This window comes from Onychomys torridus, chromosome 9 (genome assembly GCF_903995425.1).
Source record: "Onychomys torridus chromosome 9, mOncTor1.1, whole genome shotgun sequence".
Taxonomy (NCBI): domain Eukaryota; kingdom Metazoa; phylum Chordata; class Mammalia; order Rodentia; family Cricetidae; genus Onychomys; species Onychomys torridus.
Genome location: NC_050451.1, coordinates 11,234,072 through 11,244,912, shown reverse-complemented (window position 1 = coordinate 11,244,912; position 10,841 = coordinate 11,234,072). Strand labels below are relative to the sequence as shown.

The window sequence follows — 10,841 nt, the reverse complement described above, 5'->3', positions numbered from 1 at the left end:
TGTGGAACTCTCACATCCTCTCCAGTATCGTGTTTGCCTGCATGCTGTCATGCTTCCCACCATGTTTCTTGCCATTCTGATAATGGACTAATCCTCTCAATCTGGACCATAAGCCAGCCACAGTTAAACATTTATATAAGAGTAGTCTTGCTCATGGCATCCACCCCTGTGGATAATAACAATAGTACCATAACTAAGACAGATGGAGACCAATAGCTTTGCTTTTCTCTCATCTCTCAGAATGATAGTTTACTATGCATCAGTTTATAAATTTCCAAATACTAGAACTCAATGTTAGTCTACACTTCCAGATAAAATACACGGAGAATCAGGTATCAGTTCACAAAACAGTGTGACCCAACATTGACCCTGCAATGACGCTTGCTCTATAGGAGCCATTCTCAGTCAGAGGCCATTGAGTACTCAGGGAAACCAAGAGCCAGCAAAGCATTTCATGTTACCATCCCCGCCCTGCTTTCCAGAAATACTGCTGCTCTTACAAGTGCTTCTGAGGTTCTAATCGTCCACCTAAAACAATAAAAGGACAAGTAGCATTTAGGTTCATTGGCATCTGTCTTGTCATATTTCACATACAGTATCAGTTTGGGATTTTTATCCAACCTCATATGGTGACAGTTGTTTCTATGTTAAGAATGAGAATACTGGGACATGGCTTACATTACTATTCCTCTGTAGACTGCTATTAGGACTCATATCTTACATAAAGATACATGTATTTCCCACTAGGTATGCTCATGTTATATATAATTCAGAGGGAAAACATTTCTTTAAAAAGAAGAATGATCAGTGGTTCTAAGCGAAACCACCAGAACTCTTGCCATTGTGTTCCAATTAATTTCTGACTGACCATGGCTTTTATTTGCCACATATGCAGGTCCATGCATAGGACATAAAATATTCAATATAGAAAACATTCAATATAGAAACAAGGTATTTAAATGTCTAAATGCTACGCATGAACTATGTTCTCTAATCTTAATTATTTTTAAAAGTTAAGTTATAATTCTAGAACTTGAGATTTTTCTTAGTCAACTTTATCAAAAAACTAATAAAATCCATCATGGATTCTATTAACTTATTTTTTTCTTTTTTGCGCATTTATTTTTTATTCTCTTTTAATTAAACAATTTTGAGACATTCTTAATGAATGCTGTATTTATATCATTTCTACTCCTTCCATTTCTCTTTCTAACTCCTCCTGCACCCTCCCATCTACCTCTTGAATTCAAAGTCACTTCTTTAATTATCATTGCTACATACACACACACACACACACACACACACACACACACACACACACTCACACTTACTGAGTCTTTTTAGCCTTGCTCATATGTACGTGTGCTTACAACTGACCACTTGGGATTAGTAACCTATCATCAAGTTCATTCCTAGAGAAAACTGACTTTTCCCTTTCTCAACAGCCCTTGAATACCTGTAGCTCTTCATCTGGGGTGGGGTCTTGTGAAATTCTCCCACCCATGTTGACATGTCAACAGGTGATGTCATTATTTAGGTCTTGTTTATACTGTATTGTTGGGAGCTTATGGATAGCAATATCTAGAAGACACTAACTTGCAGTCGACTTTTTTTTTAAGATTAAATTTCACCTTCCTTGGCAGAGAGCCCAACATTCTAGCATTATCTTATTGTTTGTTTTGCTTTGTTTGCTAATGCACTGTCACTGTAGGAAGACTTTACAACTTTTAATGAGTTCACATCTGGTTTAGTTTCAATAACATTTCAGGCTGCAAATGCAAACAGCTTTTTTTGAACTTCAGCAAAAAGTCTCATCTTCTAATAAAGGCCGACTTCCATATTCCAATCACAAATGATATAGGTTCGAATAATAATAATTATTATTTTCATTATTTTTATTATTAAATGACAAAGAAGCCAGATATGGTGACTTGGAAAGTGAAGGCAGGATAAGCAAGAATTTAAGTCTAGCCTCAGTTACATAATTAGTTCAAAGGCAGCCTGGGCTACCTTACACTCTAAGGAAGAGAAAGGAGGGTGGGGAGAAAGAGAGAGGGGGGAGAATGGATTAAAGTAACATTGAATGTTCATTAATGGTCCAGAGTGGAGACCTATCATTCCAGTTGAACAGGTAATCACCTGACCAAAGGACCACCCCTCACTACTTGGGATGGCAGATCCACCTAAGCCCTGCTGAAGAGATAGAAAGGATATGTATCCTTTTAATTGCATTATGTACTTTTTCTTCCCACATTTTCTGCCGCAATCAGTTTCTTAAGCCAACCAGCTTTTTGGAATTAACCCCCCAAAATTGCATTTTTTCCTGCTCTTTTTATCTCTGTTCTAAGCTTGCTTTCTTCTAAGCCTGAGCTTCTGTCTTTCTCTAAATGTCCCCTCTCCACCATGTGGCTACTTGTCCACCATGTGGCTAACTGCCATGGCTCCTTACCTTAAATGGCATGGCCTTTTCTATTTTGCATTTTCCTCCTCATGGCAGCTGCCCAGATTGACAGCCACACTTGGGTTTATCTTTTAAATTCAAACAAAATTACCCTTGAGTTTGTTTTGAGTCCATTCTTAAATTAGTTTATTCATGAGATTGAGAGTCCTAAGGGGACCCAGTTTTTTTTTTTCAGTAGCATGTGCCAACTATATGCAGACTCCCCAACATCTCTGGTAATAGAAGAAAATGCTGTAAACACAGACTAGTGATTTTAGCAAGATTAACAAGAGCTAATCTATAATTCACCTTTTCTTTTACTTGTCAGGTTTTGTGGTCTAGGCAAAAGGAAAAGTCTTTCTCAATTCTACATGCACTTGTATGTGAAGGGAGTTTTGTGATATGACATTCATTTCCCAGTCCTGTGGGACTCTGAATGGGATTTAGCTGCCACTCTGTGGTCCAATGAGGCTACTTTAGAGTTGCTTCTTCCATTTGAAAATATATGCTAAAGCTTAATACAGATCATTTTGTGGCAGCATAGCCAATTTTCTTTTATTGTTGAAAATATTCTATCATTCAAATGTGTAAAAGCCTATTTTTTCCATTCACCACTTAAGGGATATCTTGGTTATTTTGAGTGTTGGACCATATAAATACAGCCAGTAGCAGAAACACTCATCTACAGTCTTGTATGTTTTCATCCTTTCTTGAAAGGTGCTCTAGGCGTGCAAATGGTGGGTCCTAGGTCAGCGGTGCTGCGGTGTGGTGGTTTGGATGAAAATGACCCCCATAGTGCAGTGGGCAGCCGTCCAGGCACTGGCCTGGAAGTTCATCCCGGCACTGGCCTGGAAGTTCCCACCCCCAGAGGCTTCGGTAATGGCCACGCCCACAAGGGGGGCGGAGGAGGGAGGGAAGATCCAGGGAGGGCTCAGGACGCTGGAGGTAGACCAAGCAGAGTTCTCCAGAGAACACCACCGGACTGAGCCACACCTTTGCCAGACCCTGCAACCTATCCCTTCATTTGTAAGTTACCCCACAAAATAAACCTCCCTTTTAACTGCGTGGAGTGGCCTTAATAATTTCACCAATACCATAGGCTCATAGGGAGTGGCACTATTAGGAGGTGTGGCCTTGTTAGAATAGGTGTGGCCTTATTGGAGGAAGTGTGTAACTGAGGTTTCAAATAATCAAGCCAGGCCCATGGTTACTCTCTCTTTTTGCTACCAGTGGATCCAGTTGCAGAACTCTCAGCTCCTTCTCCAGCACCATGTCTGCTTGCATGCTGTCATGCTTTCTGACAACAAAAGTTGACTATACTTCTGAACTGCAAACCCAGCCCCAGTTAAATGCTTTTCTTTATAAGAGTATCCACAGTCATGGTGTCTCTTCACAGCAATAAAAACCCTAAGGCATATAGTTTTAACTATTCACTTCCAAAATTCATTTCTTTACCAAAGTGCTAAGATGTGGGCCTGTGTGAGGTCATTAAGACCACAAAGGCTCTTTATTCATGAACAGGAGTAAAGTCTTTGACAAAGACTTTACCCAGTGTCTAGCCATTATTACTATCACCAGATACAAGAAGAATTTGCCAGTTTGATCTTAAACTTCCATGCTTCTAAAATTAAGAAAATATTCTTGTTCTTTATAAATTTTCCACTCGGACATTCCATTATATCCACACAAGTGAGTAGAGACAGTTATGAAACTCATTTTCACAGTGACTACCATTTATGTTTCCTCTAGCACTCATCAAGAATCCCTTCAGCTTCTCAGTTCTCCATTGTTGGTCTGTTAGAGCTTTGAATTTTAGTGAATCTGATGAGTATGTGGTCTTACCTACTTGTTTTAATTTGTAATTTCCTTTATAGCATACAGAGAACTGTCCAGATTTGTATTTTCTTTGGTGAGCTTACCAGAGGCCAATTGCTGAGAGGCTTGGTTCTTGGAGGATGCTATTGAGAAGTGCTTGGGCTTTTAGATTAAGCTAGGGTGCTACAGGATGTCTTTAGGTCACTTGAACAATGAGAGGGTAGATCCACCTTTCTTTCCTCTTACTGCTTGAGATATGAGTACTGGTATTACTTCCATGAGGAGACACACTCACCAGCGCCCCAGTTCAGGCAACTGCCTAGTTTCGAGCTTGAACCTATAGAACCATGAAGAAGTTGAACCTATCTTGGCCTTTCAGGTAGCCTGAGTTAGGGACTTGATTACCATGATTTAAAGTTAATATGAGGAAATTTTAAAATGGGGTGATTTGTTTTCTTCTTGTTGAGTTTTAAGACTGTTTTGTGCATTTCAGGCATGCGTGTTATTTGGATATATATTCCAGAAATACCTTCCTGAGTCTTTTCATGTCTTTCAGTATCTTAATAGTGACTTTCTCAGTACAGAACTATTGAATTTTAATAAATTCCAACTCATTGATGTTTTATTTCATGAAGCATGTATTTGATTTTAATCTGAAAACTAATTCTCAAATTCAAGGTCACACATTTTCTCCTATAACTTCTGTGTGTAGCGATTTGCATTTAGATCTGTGTTCTTAGTTCATTTATGCAAAAGATACTATATCAAAATGTAAAGTTTATTGAGTCTTTATGAACAGTTGTTAAACACACTATTGTTTCTCTACTGAATCACTTTTGCGCTTTCAATGAAAATTTGATCTCTGTATGTCAGTATATTCCTCAGAGATCTATATATTCTTTTATGCTTTTATTTAAAAACTGGCTTTCAGTTATGATAACTTCTGAGGAAGTTTTGAAATCAGGCATCAAAATTTCTCAAACTTTTTTATTTGACTCATTCAGACGATTGATTGAGATAACTCAAGGGGAAAAATCACTTGCCATGCAATATTTACAATCTGAGTTCAATCTCTGGGACCACTGTAGAAGAAAACCAGCTTCTACAGACTATCCTCTGACATTATACTAACACGAGTGCTTGCAGTCACATATACACATCAGTATACACATGATAGTACTCATAGATAATGATCACATATACATATGAAAATATTAAAGAACTTGTTAAAAGTCTAAATTCCTGTGAAAATTAACTTATAGAGATACAATCATTGTTTTATGTCAGTGGTTAACAATTGGAGATAGCTTCAGTGTTAGGGATCCCAATCTTACCTGTTATCTTTTCCATTCAATTCTTGTACCCCATGTAGTACAGACCCATGCAGGCCCTGTGCATGTTGCCTTAGTCTCTGTGAGTTCATATGTGTACTGATCCCTTAGAAGGCCTTGTTTCCTTAATGTCCTCCATTCTCTCTCTCTCTGACTCTGAGATTCTTTGTGCCTCCTCTTCTAAATGGTTTCCTGAGTACCAAGGGAGGGATTTGATGGAGATATCCAATTTAGGCCTCTCACTCTCTGCATATTATGTGGCTATGGATGTCTGTATTTGTTCCCAGCTGCTGCAAGAGGAAGCTTTTGTGATGATGACTGAGCAAGGCACTGATCTATGAGCATAGTAGAAGGTCATTAACAGCAATTTTGTTGCTACTTTTTAATTTAAAAAGAACAATATTATTCTAGGTCCCTGGGCTTTTTAGTTTCTGGTTCTTTGTCACCCAAGAATATGAGTTTCATCTCATGGAGTGGGCCTTAAGTCAATTACATATTGGTTGATTACTACCACAAGCTTTGTGCCACAATTGCAATAGCATATCTTGTAGACAGGATAATATTGTAGATCAGCAGTTCTCAACCTGTGGGTTGTGACCCCTTTGGGAGTCAAACAACCTTTTCACAAGGGTCACCTAAGACCATTTGAAAACACAAATATTTACATTATAATTCATCACAGCAGCAAAATTACAGTTATGAAGTAGCAGTGAAAATCATTTTATGGTAACTAGTCACCACAACATGAAGAACTGTAATAAAGGGTCACAGCTTTGGGAAGGTTGAGAAACACTACTGTAGATTAAAGGGTTTGTAGCTGGCTTTGTATTTACCTTTCTCCTTTGATAGCATGCTGAGTACCTCCCTGTACCAAAGACCTTAGAATGAGGACATGAAAGCTCTATGTAAGCACCAGCAAGACTTCTCCATGTTCAATGAGCTGTGATGTGTCTCTTAAAGTTTCCACTGTGTCACAATAGAGATGCTGTGGTGAAAAAACCTTTGACACACATGTTTTTGCTAAAAATTCTAAATCTGAAATGTAGCAGAATCTCAACTTTAAAACTATGAACAGATTCTGTTCTTGTTCATTTTTCTTTTCTTTGACTTTTTAAGATTAACATATACATATATATAATTTATATATAATTTATATATATATATCTCATCCATTGTACATGCTACCAGGCTTAATTAAGACATCTTTGCAGAAATAGATAATGTACTTTGATAGTATCCCCCGTCATAACCTATAATAGTAACTATTCTGTTGCTACGGTGAAACACCATGACTAAAACTGACTTATAGAAGAAAGCTTATTTTGGCTCACAGCTCCAGAGGGTGAGCCCATAATTGCAAGGGAAGCTTGAGAGCTGACAGCCTGAGAGCTGAAAATGAAGAAAGTACATCTGCAAACATAACACAAAGCAGAGAGCAAACTGAAAGTGGGGTAAGGTTAAAGACTCTCAAAGTCCACCTCCAGTGACATAAGGACGCTCGCAAAGCTCAATCACTTAATAGCTCAATAACATCTCTAACAGCACCATCAACTGGGGACCAAGTATTCAAATACCTCAGCCTATGGAGCTGTTTTTGTAGTTAGAGTTTTCCTGCCTGGCCCACAGTCAGGACAAATCTCTCTTACCCACCAGTCCCACAGTCACTCAGACCCAACCAAGTAAACACACAGAGACTTATATTGTTTACAAACTGTATGGCCGTGGCAGGCTTCTTGTTATCTACTTCTTCTATCTTAAATTAACCCATTTCTATTAATCCATGTGGCTCGTGGCTTACCAGTACCTTACATCTTATCATGGCGGCAGCTGGCAGTCTCTGTCCCTCCAGCCTTCCACCTCCCAGCATTCTCCTCTTCCTTGTCCCGCCTACCCTATCCTTCCTGCCTGGCTACTGGCCAATTAGCACTTTATTTATTTTAACCAATCGGAGCAACACATTTGACATACAGAACATCCCACAGCATTCAAACTACTACACAACTCTACCTTCTTCTTCTCTTCACCTCCTTTCCTCATTTACCCACTTGCTTCCTATGGATAGTTCTGTTTCAAATTTCATTTCAAATATGTGAACACAATTTTATATATCTACACAAAATCTAGGATCCATAAATGAGAAAAATGTGATACTTGTCTTTCCAAGTTTGACTTAATTCACTTTTAGTGATAATCTTGAGCTGTATCTCTTGTGTTCCTGGGCTATGTCTATTGAAAGTGTGCCCTCCCTACCCTACCTTCTTTTTACTTGCAGAAAAGGTCTTTGTTTTATAGAATTGTCTGGGCTTATTTTACTTAGTTTATTCTTCCCTTTGTCCTATCAAATCTAGGAAAGAATTCTTTTTGGATCTTCATGAAATGCTTATAGGATGCCTGGAGATAAATACAACTAAGTATGGGGCTTTTCCTCAGACCACCATCCCCAAGGTGTTAGTCACTGTTACCTGAGTTCATATCAGCATCAAACAATTAATTAAAATGTCATTTCATTCTTCCTACCATAGTGTCCTGCCTTTAGCAGCTTTACCTCTACATCTAGAGATGTCCAGTGTTTCTCTGTATAAGCCTATGCCTCTACATTTTAGGGTATTGACTTATCTGAGACATCTGTTCTTTGATGAGTCTCTGGTAAAGTCATTGGTTTTTAATTTGCTGAGTTTCTCTTTTCTTTTTTCCCCTATAAATATGGGAGCTTCTTACATGTCATGACTGAAACTAGAAGTTATCAGACATAGCATTTTCTTTTTTTCTTCTTTCTTTTTTTTTTTTTTTTGGAATACTCTTTCACAACTGAGACTTTATTGGTTGAGTACACAGACATTTCAATTCTTAAAACATGGACCCAAACTCTAAAAGTCATACATTGTGTTCACGTACCCAAAAGAGCCATGTGTTGTTTCTCTTTGAACTTATTCCAGTGATGTTCCATCCTAAGCTTGTCAAGTTTTCCCTAAGACCTCACATAACAATCAACTGCTCACTGACTCCCAATTTTATGCCACATACAGTACATATTCAAAATTTCAATCTTTCACAGCACAGTATCACAATTGTTAGGAAAATGGACTGCCATGACCAGAGACAGTTCTGACAGGGCAAAGACCGAGTAGTGGTTTTTTTTAGGATACAGTTCTACTAGAAACACGAGACCAGAAATAACTGAAAATATTCCAGACACAAATGCACGACCAAGACTCCAAATTACCATTTAGTATGCTTTGTGTTGTAGGATATAAAACTAGCCCCCTCTACGGAATGTTATGGTGACCCCCGAGACAGTCACAGCGTCTCCTGATTCAGCATCCTGCTATTTTCTGGTTGTACCAAAAAATAAACAACCAGCAAGTGATTTAACCTCTTAAAAAAAATCATTTATACTTAAAAAATGGGATGAGGGGAGACTTCCTCCCACCTTTTAGAAATGTTTCTAGAGCTACTAAAAAACTCGCATTTACAAAATAGTTGATAAAAATATTCCTCTGGATTGTACAAGAAGGGAGGCGGGGACACTGACAGACGCGATGGATGGTTAGTCGGACTTGGCTTCTTTCTCTTCTACTTCAGAAGCTGGACTCTGGTTCTCAGTCTCTCTGTTTTCTGCAGGCACATCTGTGGTTTGCTGGTCCGCCACCTCAGCCTGTTTGCCCTTTGCTCCCCTCTTCCCTTTGCTTTGCACTTTTTTGTCTGATGACTTATCCTTTCCCTTCTTCAGCTTCGCGTCCACCTTGGCAGGGGCGGGCTTGGCCGACAGCCTGGCAGAGCTTAGCTTGGGCTCCGCCGCCTTCGCTCGGTCCGCGCTAACCTTCCTCTTGGGCATCGTGAAGGCGCTGGGTGGGAGGCACGTGTGAGGCCGAACCTGTCACGGAGCTGCACCGCCTTGGCTGCCACCGCACGAACTCCAAACATAGCATTTTCAATAAACTACTTACACAGACTTAGTCTAGAATTTAAAAAATTCAAACATCCATGTATTAAATAGTTGGTATTCTGCCCCTTGAACTCAGCTGTAGCAGTATTTCAGTCTGACCATCATCCACATATGAGATATTAAAATCTGTCCTGATATCACTTGAAATGGTCTGATTATTGTCAGCTCTATTTAGTACATCACCAAAGTCAATGTCATCTCCAGACATTTCTTTGGCTTTGAATCTTGTTTTCTTTGGTATATTTACAGTGATTGAAGACCTGAGGTAGATTTGGTTTCTGGCCTCCCCATCTAGTTTAAAGATTCATATGTACCACCATCCATAATTTAAATTTAAAAAAAATCTAAACTTTACATTAGAAAAAAGTAGCATTGTTTTTAGACAGATTCTAAGTCACTTTGAGCTTTGGGAAAGTGTTGGTTTATGAATGGTACTCAGAAAAAAACAATCCTCATTTAAACAGAAGAGCTCCACTCATGCATATCCTTGACAAAAGATAATACAATTAGATTCCAGCCTAATTATTCCTCTGTTTTTATTGCATGTTTTATTTTATGTGGCGGTGTGTTAAATGGTAAGTATCACCTCGAATTTCAGAATCTCAGGCAGGTCTGCAATGTTCCACTCCCAACAGTTACAGAAAGATGGAAGCGACCCTCCCCCGACGTGCATTTCTCTCTCCAACTGCTAGCTCTCAAATAAACTTGTGCCACCAGAGATGAGGGATTGGTACTCTACAGTCCAATTCTCTGGTATAGAAAGAGAGCTCTGATAACATTCTTTCCAAAATGGATCTTTGAGGATTTAAGTCCTACTTTCTTCAATGTAGGACTCTTATTCGAAGAGCAAGATCATTTGATCATTGGAAAGAAGCCAATTACTACTGGTGGGATAACTTTAATAGAGATAAAGCTAGCATTTTAAGTCATGGGATTCCAGTCATATCCTTATGGGTTCTTGTCAATAATGGTATATACTGTCCACTGAGCTGTTTGCATTCTCATATATTTCTAGCTTATAATTATGCAGCTAGAAACAATATCTTCTCAGCAATAAATTTACATTATGAACCAGACTGCATTTGGGAGCATCATTCATAAAGTTTCTCCTCCTGTTTGACTCCATGAACCATTTACTTGACCTACAAGAGACAGGGAGGATGCATTCAATTATATCTTACCTACTGTGCATCACTAATTATGTACCAGTATGAGTCCTTATTGACCCATAGGAGTCTACACTAGGGAGTCTATAAGAGAAGATAAATTTCATAATAGAGGAGTCCTCGTTTGATTTAAATGAAAATGG

General features: G+C 38.7%; 1 protein-coding gene across 1 annotated transcript; it reads right to left on the bottom strand.

Annotated features, from left to right (window-relative positions):
- Positions 1-9,133: 9,133 nt before the first annotated feature.
- LOC118591623 (non-histone chromosomal protein HMG-14-like) lies at positions 9,134-9,421 on the bottom strand. The gene has a single exon (XM_036200077.1). It carries the CDS (start codon positions 9,419-9,421, stop codon positions 9,134-9,136), a length of 288 nt encoding a protein of 95 aa, XP_036055970.1.
- Positions 9,422-10,841: the final 1,420 nt, after the last annotated feature.